The following is a 15,503-nucleotide window of genomic DNA, read 5'->3' as shown; positions in this document are numbered from 1 at the left end:
ATGTTGTCTATCCCACGCTTTTCTAGCTTATCAAGAAGTAGGCTGTGGTCTACTTTGTCTTACTGAAATCTAAGTATATTATGTCCACAGCATTTCACTTGTCTACTAATTTAGTCGATAGTAGACAAAAATGCCAAATCCAGTCTGAACATCTGGCTGACTGTGCAATGATTAATAATAATAATAATAATAATAATAATAATAATAATAACAACAACAACAACAACAACAACAACAATAATCAAACATCCACATCTGCCTATCCCAGGTAGACAAAAATGCCAAATCCAGTCTGAACTTCTGGCTGACTGTGCGATGATCAATAATAATAATATCACACAGTCAAACCTCACAGACTGGGTTTGGCATTTTTGTCTACCTACTGAGTTCTTACCAAGGACCTAGGATAGGCAGATCTGGATGTTTGATGGTATTACAGATATCATCAAGGATAGAAGCTGTTTCCAGTAGAGCCACCTTTTGCAATTGACTGATGGGTGAATTTGTCAAACCCAATGGTGTTCAAGTGGTGCTACAGTTGTTTTGGGATTGCACCCAAGATATCTATTATAATTAGTACTACCCTTGCTTGCCTTTGCCACAGTTGTTCTATTTCTATTTGTACATCTTGGTATTTTGTTATCTTCTCCAGTTCTTTCTCTTCTATTCTGCTGTCTCCAGGCACTGCGACATCCACTATCCAGGCTTTTTTGTCTTTCTTATCGACAACTGCTAAATCTGGAGTGTTATAAGGGTGGTATTATTATTATTATTATTATTTATTCATTAGACATGAACCTCAGTCAATTGAACATTCAAATTGGCTGGCGCTGATGGTTGACACGGGTTGCTACCAACATCCTAGGTGTCAACTAGGTACCTCCTTAAAATATAAGATGTTCTGAGTAGCGCGGTTTTTTGTAACATTGCTGAGTTATTGCAGGAAGCAATAACATTATATTAAGCATTATTATTATTATTATTATTATTATTATTATTATTATTATTATTTTGTCGCTTGCTGCCTATCTCGCCATGGGGCTACTGTAGGTAGCTCACAACCAAATCCCCACAAAGAAATAAAAAGGACGATTAAATAAAATGAAAGTAAAGCAACTAAGGAAAAAAAACAAAGAAAAAGAGAACAAGGAATAAAGTAAAAAAAAAAAACATGCTTGCTTTTTGGTGGGAGGAGCTTCACTATTTATTGCTTCTTCATACAGTACAGATTTTACTAACTTAGCAAAATGAGAAATTCTTTTTCAGGATTCATCAACGTTCCACCACTTTCATACTCACAAAGCATTCCGCAGCATCATCCATAATGCCTAGCTGGAAACGCTGCTCATCCTGAAACGTCTTTGCGAGAGCACTACGAAGAGCATCAGAAGGTAACACTTTGTCATTGCTGCACTGGAACTGGTTAAAGATACCCTAGATGGATTAAAACACAGAAATGTTAAAGTGCTCAAATTATTTTTACCCATACTGACAAAGAACCAAAAATAAGTATGCTTGCCAAATTGTTAACACAGACTATTCTTGCTATTCTGGGAGGATGGAGACTAGCTATTTATTGTCTATGTAAGATCCCTTGAGATACTTACGCTAATACTTAGCTGTTTTATTAAGGCTAAATATATACAATTCTTTTAATTCCTTCCCAGGATACTGTTTCTAATCCTATGAAAACGCCATTGCCCTTCTTTATTTTAGTTTTTCTAGTCCTTTAATTATGTTATGCAGAACAGGTCAACAAGAACTAGACTTCTCATAATTTGGAATCTATACTTCAAGTGCCTCCATTTGCACTTGTCTTTTTTGCAGTCAGACCACACTTGCTAATATATATAATTCATTCTACTTTTTTTAACCAGTCAGTAGTCCTTGAAATGCATTTCTGTCTTTAGGGTGTTACAACATTGCACCCAATTTACTATTACTTGCAAATTTAAATATTTTTTAAAAAAAGAAAAATACTTGTTATTTGCAGGGGGGGTGGCATGTCACAAGTAGCATTGTCATCTTTGGTATTTTCCAAATTTTTGAAACACCAAGGCCAAAAAGTTCGCCATTACTGATCTACAAATACACATAACCCCTTTGTTTCCAAGCAATCACCTACATCTTTCAGCTGTTTTTGACCTTTTGGACAAACACATTTTGTTTTCCCACTTTTGGGCCAGGGACCTGATGGCTGATACAATCATAATAAGACATCCATGAGAGAATAATTTTAAAAAAGCAATTTCTATTCCAAATGTGTGCCAGATCCCCTGGTTTTTGACTCCCTGAAGTGTAAAGTCCTTAGTTTATAGCCTGATTATTTAATGGTTGTACTACTATACCAACTTGTGGTTGCACTTCCGTTTCCATTCTTGCTTAAAATAAAACAATGTTTTCAACATTCCCTTTTTTTTCAAATTTCTCTTCTAATGCACTAGCTTCCAATATAATCACATTATTAATTCAGCCTTGACTTGAAGCTTCAGACCTTCTGTGCAGGCATTTGTGCAGGTCTTTATGATTTATGTATTCCTTATTTGTCTGGATGAATAACTGAGTTTGTCAGCCAGGAACTATTGGCTAATTTATTCCATGCTAATTTATGTAGCATTTTGTTTTTAGATTGTTAGATACCTAGTGTAGATTTTTATGAAATGGACTGACTTTGATGCTTTCATGAGTATCTAAATTAATCTGTCAATCATGACACATGTAGAAAAGGGATGGGGCTTATATCACTCTACCTACCACAATACTGCTTTTATTAATCTGATCTCTTTTTACTCGTCCATAGACACTGCTGCCCCCTCCCCCCATGTACTTCATAGTATTTTGTAAAGGTCTTAAGTATAGAGTCAAGACAATACTATCATAATTATATATATCGGTAGTATTTTTATTTGGCTTTTTTTCCTCAAGAAAATAACTTTATTTTATCAACACAGATTGCTGATAGCAACACTGATAGATGACAGCTATTAGGATTTAAGTAACAGAAAGAAATAGAAGAATTTATGAGGCTTTGGGTCAAAGGGAAGCCTATTTATTAATTCAGTAACCCAAATTACTAAGGAGTATTTCATACAATTGTGTTCCATAGGTGGAAAATACAATTCAAGTTTGTATGTAGCTAGTATTTTTGATTGAAGCATGTAATGATTGAATGTAGTTAATATTTTTAATGATTGAGGCATGTAATGACTGTATGTAGCTAGTATTTTTAATGGTTGAAGTTAATCAGAAATGGAGTGTAGGAGGGAAGAAATCGCAAAGTATGCCTTTTCTAGTTCTTATATTGTAAAATAGCTACGAACTTTGGCAATATCCATGTATATGTAAATAGATAATTTAGATTGCACATGTGATTTTTTTTTCACCAGAACCGAACCAGTATTTTTCGACCTCTGTCAGTCCAAACACTAAGAACCTCATCTTTCCTCTCAGCAAGCACACTTTCAAACACTTTCAAAATTAATTCTTTCAGCTTTTGTCATATGAAAATCCTGTAAGACAGAGACGCTATTAGAATCGACAAATGAAGGCTCCATTCTTCTCTAGCCACAACAAAACATCCCCTGTCCTACATCCTGGCACCACAGTCCCTAAAAGCAAACAAATTCTTTGTGACTTGTTTTGTTCCACTGGCAAATTTCCCCCTACCCGTTCTCTAAGCACAAATAAACAAGCTCCCAATTAAAAAAAATATCATTCATCAGTCTGGTTAAAAAAATGCAAGGACTATGGCAGGGGTAGGCAACCTTGGCTCTTTTATGACTCGTGGACTTCAACTCCCAGAATTCCTGAGCCAGCATGGCTCAGCTTGGAAACCTCTCCCTTTCCCCTCAGCATGGCTGGCTCAGGAATTCTGGGAGTTGAAGTCCACAAGTCATAAAAGAGCCAAGGTTGCCTACCCCTGGACTATGCTCTACATATGTCAACATGGGAACAGATAAAAAAAAAACTTATTATGAGCTCCTAAGTCATTAAGAGAGCATTGACTTAAATAAAGGAGGAACCATTCACGATTGTGTTGATTGGCCAAGTCAGATGACAGCTGTAATGCGAGCATATTTTATTTAATTAACAAACAGGTATTACAGGTCCTGGACTGAAACTAGCATTTTGTATACCGATGCCTCATATGGGTACATCCACATAAGTAAAATGAGTTAATCATCGCAGAATGTAAGATTAATATGGAGCAATAAGATATTCAAAATATAAATAACCCATTCACATATAAGAACTGCAACTTTATATATTGATTAATAGCAAGGGGAGTGGGGGATTGAAGAAGAAAATATTTCCCTGTCTTTTTTCCCTTCTGGATTCTCAGGTTTTGTTCATAATTCAAAAGCAAGTTACAAAAATATAACACAATAACTCTCTTAAATTAACAACTGCCTTTAATTGTCAGCTGCCATAAACTACTTGAAAGACTAAGGAATCATTTTCGCTCGTTTTCTCGGAAAACTCTAAAAGTTAAACAAAAACCTCTTTTTAATAAACAGTTATTTCAAGAGTGTATGAAAGAGGTATATTTATATATTTTCTTAGCATTCAACAAAATCGTTCTTTATATTACTAATAAAATATATAGTTAATCACATACTCTAAAGTCTGTACTAGGCACTTATCTCCAGCTTTTAGGATAAAAGCAAAGCTGCATTTACTCCAGTTTATTTCCACATAAATTACACAGAGGGTTGGTCAGGACCTTCCAGTCATATAGTCCAACCCCTTGCCCAGTGAAAGAATCCTTATAGCAACCTGGACAAGTGGCTAACTAGAAGGAGAGAAGAACTAATGAGAGAAGATCCAATCTTGAAACAAGGGGGGATGTCCCGATTGTGACAACTGTTAACCTGTGGAACACCCTGTCTCATGAACTAGTATCACCAGAAGTTTTCAAGAAAAGGTTGGTCAGCCATGTACAGGTATTCTTCAACTTATGACTGCAACAATATTGGAGCAGATGCAGTGTAGCCTGTAAGGCACCTTTGGCTGTTGTAAATAGTCACATTCCATAGTCATGTGGTTGAATTTCAGGCACTTGGCCACCTATTTTGCATTTACAACCTGCATTTTGCATTTACAAATCACAATAATGCGATCACCATTTGCAATCTTTTCTGCCACTTTCCCCAGGAAATCAGTGGAGGGAGGTGTGTTGGAGGAATTCATCCCATTGAATTCATTTTATCACTTACTTTGAGGGCACAAAATATACAGGAATCTCCCATGCATTTATGGGTTGTAAGTTGTCGAAAACTGCGTCGAAAAATATCAAGATGCCAGAGAACCTAGAAAACAAAGCATTATTGTTTTTAATCAATTTTCTTCAGAATATTTTAGGCAAGAAAACTGATTTTAATAACATCTGAGAGTATAAAGCATAACTCCAATTGAAAGCATTCGGTACATACATTCTAAGTAATCGGTTGATAAGGAAAATATTTCCATGTAAAGTGATAGTTTTATAATCCTTATTGTGGATATATAGAAAATCAGAAAATCCATTTACTTAAATGTTACCATTTAAACATAAAAGGTTGTTTTTTTTTAAAAAAGTGAGAAATAGTGCAATGTATTAATATGAATGCAACGCAAGGGACGGAAGAGAGGCGAGGTGAGGAGGAGACAGCAATGATACAGGCAACAGTCCTTCCCCTTCATACAGCACAGAAATATTCATAAGAGGGGGAACTGGACTGGAAAGGGATAGAAAGAGAGGCAATTCTACCTATATAAAATACCAAAGTAGTAAGGACCAAGGTAGCTGGATTAGTAAGAACAGAAAAAAAAAGATGTAAAGGGGAAAATTTGTAGGGGATGGAGATGACATAAAAGGGGAACCTGAACTGGGAATGGTGGAAAGAGGGAGAAAAATTATCTCTTATTTTATGAGTAGGAACTGACTTGAGTGGGAAGAATTAAGAAAAACTGAATCAAGGCGGTAAGAATCATGGCAGAAAAAACAGAATTTGCTTGGATGGGCATCATAGCAATGGTATCAATAATGAGGAAGACTGCTCATCCATATGCTATATACAATGATGCTTAAAGATCTGTGGACCTGTTTGAATTTTCAATATTTGTGCGTAAATATGACCTAAAATGTGATCTATTCGAAGATACTTTGGCCACGTACAAATATGTAGCTTTGGATCATTTCCCTCAATCAATAAAACCAGCAAGTATAATGTTTATGTCTCATATAATTTGGTTCTCGTTATCTAGCTTTAGGATTTATGAAAAAAAAACATAGAAAATTCAAAAGGAATTACAAACATTTAAGCACCACTGTAATTATTCCTTCAACCAGTATATACTCAGCATTTATTCAGTAAATGCTGCTGCACTTTAACAATAAATTGGCATGCCTTTGCAATAAGGAAGTAACACCAAGGGTAAAAGTAAGAGCCAGTTTGGTATAGTGCAGTGATGGCGAATCTTTTAGAGACTGAGTGCCCAAACTGCAACCCAAAACCCACTTATGTATCGTTGGGTGCCGGGTTGGCATGGCCCATTGGGTCGGCGTGGCTGTGGTGGTAATGGCAGACTGGGTGGGACTAAAAAGTTTAATCAATCAATTCCAACTTTGCGAGAACTTCCCCCCCCCCCCAGAAGTTGAAATTGATTGATTGATTGAACCTTTCCTTTTTTTTTGCACACGGCAGCGGAGGCCTAAAGCGAAAAGGTTTTATAAAACCCAGCTGAAGGCCTAGGACTGGGGCAATGGTGCGCGTGCCCACAGAGAGAGCTCAACGTGCCACCTGTGGCACGCGTGCAATAGGTTCGCCACCATGGGTATAGTGTCTAAGGCAGGGGTCCTCAACCCCTGGTCCGTGGACCGGCACCGAGTCACGGCATGCCAGAAACCGGTCCACGCAAACAAGCAAAGCCCCATCAGTGGGATGCAGGCAGTACATGAAACCACGTCTCCTTTGGTCCGTAAAAAAACCTCTCTGGTGCTCAAAAGGTTGGGGACCTCTGGTTTAAGGCATTAGGCTAGAAATTGGGAGACCTTGAATTCTAACTCTGCCTTACGCACAAAGCCAGCTTGGAGATCTGGGGCCAGTCACTGTATCTCAGCCCTAGGGAACAAGCAATGGCAATCATTTCTGAAAAACCTTGCCAAGAAAACAGCAGGGGCTTGTGCAGGCAGTCTCTGAGAATCACTCCCAATCTAAATTCTACAAAATCTGAACTTAGTAGACAATTTCCCTTTTCTGCTCATTGATGCCTTTATCACATTAATTAGATCATTTATTTTTAAATTCACAAATAGATTATCTGATATACGGACATATCAGATAAATTAAAATAAAATCATATACACTGATTTACACAGCATTTCTTTGAACCAACTTCCTAGAAATTTATCATCACTGGTAAGGATTGTCACATTTAGAGTTACATAAAGACTTTTGAACCGATGATTGCTAACCATCAAGATTACAGCTCTCATTTTACAGCCACTGAGATTTAAACTGGGTCCTTTTCATATCGAAAGTCAGCAAAAAACAAACAAAAAACACCAATCTCCTGACAGATCTTAGTTCCACTCTGTAGTTTTAGACAATGTCTCAGCTAAATTAGAGTTCTTAGGCATGGATGAAACCTCACACACAATTGTTGCCCACTGGAATGAAAGAATGGCAGGCCACCACATTCATCCATTTCCTCAATGCTTTAAACTTTTAAGTTACTTCTTCCTGCCATTCCAAATTGAGAGAGACTTTGTGAGTCACTACAGTTTGGGGCAGCTGAAATAGATTTACGTAACAGTTACTTCTTGCTTTAGAACTGGTATTTCGAACCTTGACAATCTCAGACACTGCATCATCTTCTTTATTTTCTTTTCTTTTCCCCTCCAAGGCTGAAAGCATTAAATGTTTCTTCCTCTTCCGTGATCCACTTTCTATTTCCACTTCTCCTCCTCACTTCAAAATTCTCCACTCCTTCTTCCTGACTGGCCACGATAAAGAAGTTATTTACTTTATTTCTATACTCACCCTCAAACTGTTCAGAGGGGCAGTTCCTATATCTCTTTTGTTAATCATTAAAATTGACTCTTTCCCTCCCTAAAACTAGTCCCCTTCTTCTGAGTGTTGATGGGTGCAGAAATCCAATTGTACTGCCAGTTTAATAGCCAAGGCTCGTCAGGCTTCTTTAAGGAGACACGATCCCTGTACAGCATTTGCTCTCTCCCAAAAATATCCTGGCCTTCCCATTAATGAAATATTCCAATCTATCCCTTCTGTGCCATGAAGCTCTCCCCCCCCACACACACAAGATTTGATGGAGCAAAAGAGGAGAATTTCCAAGGTCAGGAAAGAACAGTGGAAAACTGTTCTTTGCTGTTGTAGGGAATGATAATAATTAAACATAGTAATATTTCATGGTAGTCCTTGACATGTGGCAGTTACTTATAAAGTTGAAGGAAACGATATTTCAAGGTCCCCGTGGGGAAAGGCTGGGTTGCAAAAAAATCAAATTTTGTTTGTACATCAAATTTATATAGCCACCCATCTCATATGAAATGACTCCGACTGGATACAACAAGACTACTAGAGGACTATATATATATATATATGTGGCGACCTGCTCTCCAACCAGAGATGGGATGGAATAGGCATGTCCAGCGGTCCACATCACGTGCCCCCCACTTTGCGTGCTGCCGGTCCACATCACGTGCCCCCCACTTTGCGTGCTGCCGGTGCCACCACAGCGCTGTGCTGAAGGGCCGGCTCAGTATTTACAGCGGGCTATGCAGCCCCTGCTGCCAGACGCTGTTGGTCCCCGCGTGCCCACCGCCTCCTGTGCATGCGCCTTGGGGACCACCGGGCTGGATGGGGCCGGGGCCAGGGCGGCCGAGGCCAGTCTCTTGTCATCTCCGGGGCATTCCTGCAGGCCAAATATTGGCCAATCACGGGCCTTGTGTTTGACATGTATGGTCTAGTCTCTTTGTCAACTCTACAAATGAGCATGGCTCATTTGTAATTATTTTCCTTCTCATTTTTCGGTTGCCACATAGAACAGAGAGAGGGGGGTTGTCCAGATGCTTCGCTAATCAAAATAATCTTTTGTTACATGGGAACCAAGGTCATTGGCTGCTCCCGAGACTGCAGGCCCGGCATTGCATAAAAAGCCCGCCAAGAAGATGTATTGGGGAACGTAGTTGTTTGCATAGTTTTAGAGGTGGGATTTTTTAACTTTGTATTGGGGAATTGTTACATGTGTCTCCAGACTTGGTTTCACTTTTGACGTGCCGATACTTTGTAACTAATAAACATGTTCTTTGAGGAATTTGCAAGCCTCAGAGTTCTGCTTTATTCGTCTCCGCCTGTCGGAACCATGACATTAAACCAAGTCTCATAAAATTTCATTTTCTCAGGGTGCTGGGCCCCGACGGCCTATCTTCTCACTTTTGGGAGAGTGGTAAAGACTCGGTGAAGACTCGAGATGGAGGAGAAAATTGAAACCGCTGCTAGACGCAACGGGACTCAGGCTGTCAGAGCACAGGCTGGCGCTCCAGCCACTGAAGAGGCGTCACTGGCAGGGACCCAAGGAAAATTTGCATGCATGTCCAGCAGGCCCATTAGTGGTGTCACCTCACAGTTTCATTACCTGCAGCTCCCCAGAACATCAGTGAGCACCTCAAGCACCAACAAATTCACCATTGTCTAGAACAATGATGGCGAACCTTTTAGAGACTGAGTGCCCAAAACCCGCTCCAGCCCGCCCCCGCTCCACCCCCTGGCCTGCCCGTCCCGCCCCAACCCCACCCACCCACAGGGCCACCCACTGTCTCCATGGCCCACTGCAGAAGATTGCCCAGGCGGCCGTGCAGCGCCATGGCACCCATGCCCTCTGCCTGCTCCCTGCAGCATCATCTGTGTGCGACGGGGCACGAGGGCGGAGTCTTGCCCCTGCTGCCTAGCTGCCATGTGCTTGGCTGCGCTGCTCCGTGCAGGCCACACCCGGGGGCGACTCTCCTCTGGGGGGGCTGCTGGTGAGGAGGCTGCAGGGGGAGGAGGGGCTGGGGCGATGGCGCGCATCCCTACAGAGAGGGCTCTGAGTGCCGCCTCTGGCACACGTGCCATAGGTTCGCCACCACTGGTCTAGAATGTCTGTCTTCTTCAGGGATGTGTGGATCAAGAGACAGAACTAGAGATGTACACCTTGCTGTCAGACAGCCTTCCTACCAGGATTACTGAAACAGCCCTGAGAGCCCCTGGCTCTTAGCTCTGAGGACTTCAGTATTCACACTGAAAGTGCTGCTTCTGATATGACTCTCAGCACCTCACTGCCTCCATGACAATTAGGGACAAAACTATGTTAAAAGTTGGCCCAAACCACAAAGCTATGTTGTATTTGGTGCAGTTTTTAAGGTCGATTCGAGTATGGAGAACATACTAATTTCAGCTCTGTCAGGAGGCTTCGTGGTATCCGAAGCAGAACATCCAGATTCAGCCAGAGTTTCATTCCATACAGCATTAACCTTGCGAATGCTCAAGCTTCCTCCATCCGTTATATATTCAAGATGGACAATATTTAATATTTATTGCTACTTACAGTATATGTAGGGATGTGGATCTATAGATATGTTGTTCATAGTATGTTTAGGTGTGTGTCATGTATGTGTTTCACTTTGAGAGCGGGCAACTAAGTTTCATTTTTGATGTGTGCCACACTATAAAAATGACAATAAAGGTTATCTTATCTTATATCTGAAGACCAACATCAAAGTATTTCTCTGCCAGTTTGGGTGATTTTATAGGAAAATGATATGTAGGTATCATGAATTTGAAAGTAAGCTGAACTATACTTTTGATCCTTCTTGGGTACTAAATGCTAACTCATGTTAAGAAGAGTTCCCTGAAATAGGAATCAGTTAAATATACACTTCAATCTGGCAATGGAAGGAAATAAATATGTTTTTTCCTGTGTGACTCTCACTGAAAAGCATATATTTAAGCTTTCATACCAGCAGATGGCTTTTACTTCCTATCCAAAACATAAATAGATTATTAGACTGTTTTGCCATTTTTTCAGATAAAAACTGCTCACGTGTGTTTGAATTTGTACTCTATATTTCCTATCTCTCAGTGATGGCGAACCTTTTAGAGACCGAGTGCCCAAACTGCAACCCAAAACCCACTTATGCATCGTTGGGTGCTGAGTGGGTGCGGCCATTGGCTGGGTGTGGCCCATTGGCTGGGCGTGGCTGCAGTGGTAAAAAGTTCAATCAATCAATTTCAACTTTGCAAGATCTTTTTTTTCCCGCAAGAAGTTGAAATTGACTGATTGATTGAACCTTTTTTTTTTTTGCACACGGTGGCAGAGGCCTAAAGCAAAAATGTTTTATAAAACCCAGCTGAAGGCCTAGGACTGGGGCGACGGCGCATGTGCCCACAGAGAGGGCTCTTAGTGCCGCCTCTGGCACCTGTGCCATAGGTTTGTCACCACTGCTATATCTAATGAAATGAGAGACATTCTGTTTAGAATAGTGATCAAGGCATCAAACTAGAAGCCAGGTGACTGTGAGTTCCAGTCCCACCTTAGGCACAAAGCCAGCTGAATAACCTTGGGGTAGTCACAATATCTCAGCCTTAGGAGACAGGCAATGGCAAATCACTTCCAAAAAATCTTGCCAAGAAATTTCAGGTAGCTGCCAGGAGTAAGTACTGACTTGAAGGGGAAAAAAAGTGAGAAGAGAGGAGAGGAGCTCTCACTTAGTCTAGCGGGATAATTTAGGCACATGAAGCAATTTGTTTGTGCTACAAAGATCCAGTTTGCAACTGCAGCTGCCAAAAGGCTTGGGTAAAACAACAGAGCCTGGGGTTTTTTTTGGGAAAGGGGAGGAGCAATGACATTATTTGATATCCAGGAAAGAGGAAGTTGGATCAAACAGTTTACCACTGACTAGCCATTATTGTGAGATATTTCTCAGAAAATTGAACCTAGGAAATGGGAATAGTCCTTTACTCTGAGACAACTGGCTTTTGGTTTTCCCAACTAAAAAAAACGGTTGCTGGAATTGCTGGAACATGGTCCCCAAGGGCCGCTGACGCGCTCCCCGCCACCGGCAACCATGCAAGCCCTTGCAATTGCTCCAGCCGAAGAAGCAAGTGGCTGGGAGGCCGCGGCAGCGCCTACCTCCTGCGCCCGTCAGCTGGCGACCCCCGGACCTGCGCCCGTCAGCTGGAACGTCAGGCAACGCTTTGGCCAGTGCGGAGGGCGAAGGGGAGGCCGCTGCAGCGCCGAACTCCTGCGCCCGTCAGCTGGCGACCCCCGGACCTGCGCCCGTCAGCTGGGAGGTCTGGAGACGGAGCCGGCTGGCGTGGAGGGCGATGGGGAAGCGGTGGCTCGGCGGGCGGGGTCCTGCCTGTGCGCGAATGTCAGGCCCACCCGCCCCATCTGTAAAAGAAAAAGTCTTCCGCCCAAGCATAACGCCAGCAGTTCTGTGCCACAGAGGCTTGAGACACGGAGGCGCGGGACGCGGAGCGGCGCGGTGGGAGGCGGCAGGACGGGGGGAGGGGTTACCTGCATCCTGCCAGCCAAACTCTGGAAGTCTGCCTGAATACCCGTATTTTCCGGCGTATAAGACGACTGGGCGTATAAGACGACCCCCGACTTTTGAGAAGATTTTCAGGGTTTAGAAAGTCGTCTTATACGCCGGAAAATACGGTATCTCTTTTATCCACCTGTCAGCCTTATTCACAAAGTTTTACATGGAACATTCATGTCTCTTATTATTTTCACATGCAAAGAAATTAAAAGAGGATTCCAATAACCTGTCAAGAATTCATTCAAATGAAGCACACACAGTTGTATCTGTGCTTACTGTACTATTGTGGCAATAGCAAGAAAGCAGGAAAGCAATTTTGGTGTCTGATACATTCTGAAAAATGGTCAACGGGAAAGGTAAAACTTAATACCAACCTTCTTATTTTAAAAATGATAGCAAAATATTCACACAAGGACTCAAATCCAAAATACTAAATATCTTACATCTATATTGAATATATGTATGTTATATATACTATGTCAAAGAATCTGAAAACTAGATTAAGAGAAGCTAAGTTTATAACAGGGTCCAACAAAATTAGACTCCATGGCACTGAAGTATATATGCTTTTAAAACAGCATAGCATAGGAAACATTAGAAAGTTTTTTTATATAAAAGACAGGCACATTATTATTTCAGATTTCTTACCTGTAATGCACTATTCAGGAAGCAGCTATTTTGTCCTGGCTCATTGCTGAGACCTTTACTTGGTGCTATAGATGTTGTATTTCGTGGAGTAAACATGCCTTGCACGCCGCCCTGTCCCACAGAAAAATAATTTCTCTTCCAAGACATGTTTCACATTTGGATTTAGAATATAAAACTGGTTCTATAGGTGTGCCTGTGGCTTAAAGATTCAAAATCAAAACTTAAGTTACACAATATAAAACTTCCTCCACATTCCTTAAGGGTATTTCATGAAGTGACACGAACGCTGTATTTCTTTTAAATCCAGAAATAATACTATAACAATAATATTGTTACAGTAATAAGCTCTGACAGGAAAACATCTTGGTATCTAAAAAAAAAAAGGGGAGGGAGGCAAACTAAATAAAATTATAGTTTTTCCAAGAATGATCATAATGAAGTCCTATATCTGGTCTAAAAAGTTTATTCGAAGAGTGAAACATATTCAAAAGCACTAAAAACCAGAAAAATAATCTTCTGTTCTTTTTGTAATCTCCGTAGACTAATAAGCAGGCAAAATGAAATAAGGAAAAAAAAACAACCTCTGGCAAGCAAAAACCTCTTGTTGTTTTCTTCCTGGAATATTGGTACAGGCAACTTCACTTTTTATAAGCAAAACAGAGATTTAATACTGTCTTAATTCCGGCAGAAATGATCTTCTTGAAGTTCCTGTAATTTCATCAGCAAGTTTGAGTGGTATCTTCTGTTCTTCCTTCTCTTGTTGAGTAGAATGCCTAGCTTTGGCAGAAAGTGAGAAAGAGAGAGAGAGAGAGAGAGGGGAAGAGAGAGAGAGAATAATCAAAGGCTTGCGTCATTTAATTAACATTTTGGTTTTCTTCTGCCAAGATCAGCATTCCCTCACCTCACGTCTCACCAGAAACTCAGGAACAAAATCAAAGGAAGGGAAAGCAAAATCCCACCAAATGACCAAAGAAATACAATAACTACACTTTCCCATAAATATTACTAAAACATATTGAATGGGACGAATTTGGATAACAGGAAATGGTAAGTAAAAAGTGGTGTGTATTTTTATTGATTTGGTTACATTTGTTGCTAGGATAACAAAAATTTGATTTAAAAAAATCAATTCTTTTTATTCAAATGGATTATATTACACCACTGTCAAATTGGTGATGGTTAATTGAGATTCTTTTATTTGGTCCAGAAGTACAGTAAGAACTACAACAGCAGGATGCACAATGAGTCTGCAACTCATTCTCTAAATTGCAGGTAGCCTGCAAAATAAATTTTGAAACCAAACAAAACAAGAAACATCTATACATCATGCTAAGTCAATCTGCTTAACTGTGTTTTGTTGAAAGTCTTTTGCTTCACACATCATGCATGATGGGTTTATGTATTAAACAAAATAAAAAACGGTTTGGTTTTGATTTAATATATTGTATAAATCAGTGGTGGCGAACCTATGGCACGGGTGCCAGAGGTGGCACTCAGAGCCCTCTCTGTGGGCACACGCGCCGTTGCCCCAGTCCTAGGCCTTCAGCTGGGTTTTATAAAACCTTTTTGCTTTAGGCCTCCGCCGCCGTGTGCAAAAAAAAAAAAGGTTCAATCAGTCAATTTCAACCACGCGGGGAAAAAGAGATCTTGCAAAGTTGGAATTGATTGATTGAACTTTTTAGTCCCACCCAGTCTGCTGTTACCACCACAGCCATGCCCACCCAATTGGTCACACCCACACAATGGGCCACACTCACCCGGCACCCGACGATGCATAAGTGGGTTTTGGGTTGCAGTTTGGGCACTCGGGACTCTAAAAGGTTTGCCATCACTGGTATAAATTATGACTTATGGATTAACATGTACAAATTCAGCCAGGTGTACTTTATTAAAAAATTATAACTAAAAATTATAACTAAAAATTATAACTAAAAATTTTACTAAGCCAGGTCTTAGTAAAAATCAGACCTAAGATTAAATTATGGTTTGCAAACCAGAATTGGTTGATCTTACTGATTTTGGCAAAAACAAACAAACATATTATGGATTATTTATTTATTTATTTATTTATTAATTTAATTTATATCCCGCCCTTCTCCTTGCGGACTCAGGGCGGCTAACAACCAAATAAAATACTAATCACAAAAAACTACAAATTAAAAACATAGTTAAAAACAAATATTAATAATTGGTCTAGTAGTTAAAAATTACTTTAAAACCCCCATTAAAAATTTTCCCCTAGGCCAGTCCTGCAAGTTGGAATAACCATGTC

General features: G+C 40.3%; 1 protein-coding gene across 1 annotated transcript; it reads right to left on the bottom strand.

The window, feature by feature from the left end:
- Positions 1-1,272: 1,272 nt before the first annotated feature.
- On the bottom strand, positions 1,273-13,603 carry LOC107300529 (inactive ubiquitin carboxyl-terminal hydrolase 54-like). Its single transcript, XM_015829848.1, has 3 exons — positions 13,232-13,603; positions 5,217-5,309; positions 1,273-1,434 (listed from the first exon to the last, which is right to left on the bottom strand). Exons 1-3 carry the CDS (start codon positions 13,376-13,378, stop codon positions 1,273-1,275), a joined length of 402 nt encoding a protein of 133 aa, XP_015685334.1. The 5' UTR covers positions 13,379-13,603.
- Between the last annotated feature and the right edge of the window lie 1,900 nt (positions 13,604-15,503).

Source organism: Protobothrops mucrosquamatus, unplaced genomic scaffold (genome assembly GCF_001527695.2).
Source record: "Protobothrops mucrosquamatus isolate PMUCROS unplaced genomic scaffold, P.Mucros_1.0 scaffold7337, whole genome shotgun sequence".
NCBI classification, from domain to species: Eukaryota; Metazoa; Chordata; class Lepidosauria; order Squamata; family Viperidae; genus Protobothrops; species Protobothrops mucrosquamatus.
This window is presented reverse-complemented; position numbering and strand designations above follow the sequence as displayed.

What these genes read in the sequence shown, in the direction of transcription:
- LOC107300529 (XM_015829848.1), bottom strand. Translation starts at nt 13,378, where the DNA reads ATGTCTTGGAAGAGAAATTATTTTTCTGTGGGACAGGGCGGCGTGCAA. An exon ending in TCCTGAATAGTGCATTACAG is followed by an intron (nt 5,310 to 13,231) that starts GTAAGAAATCTG and finishes TTTGTTTTCTAG; the next exon opens with GTTCTCTGGCATCTTGATAT. An exon ending in GTATATTTTGTGCCCTCAAA is followed by an intron (nt 1,435 to 5,216) that starts GTAAGTGATAAA and finishes TAATCCATCTAG; the next exon opens with GGTATCTTTAACCAGTTCCA.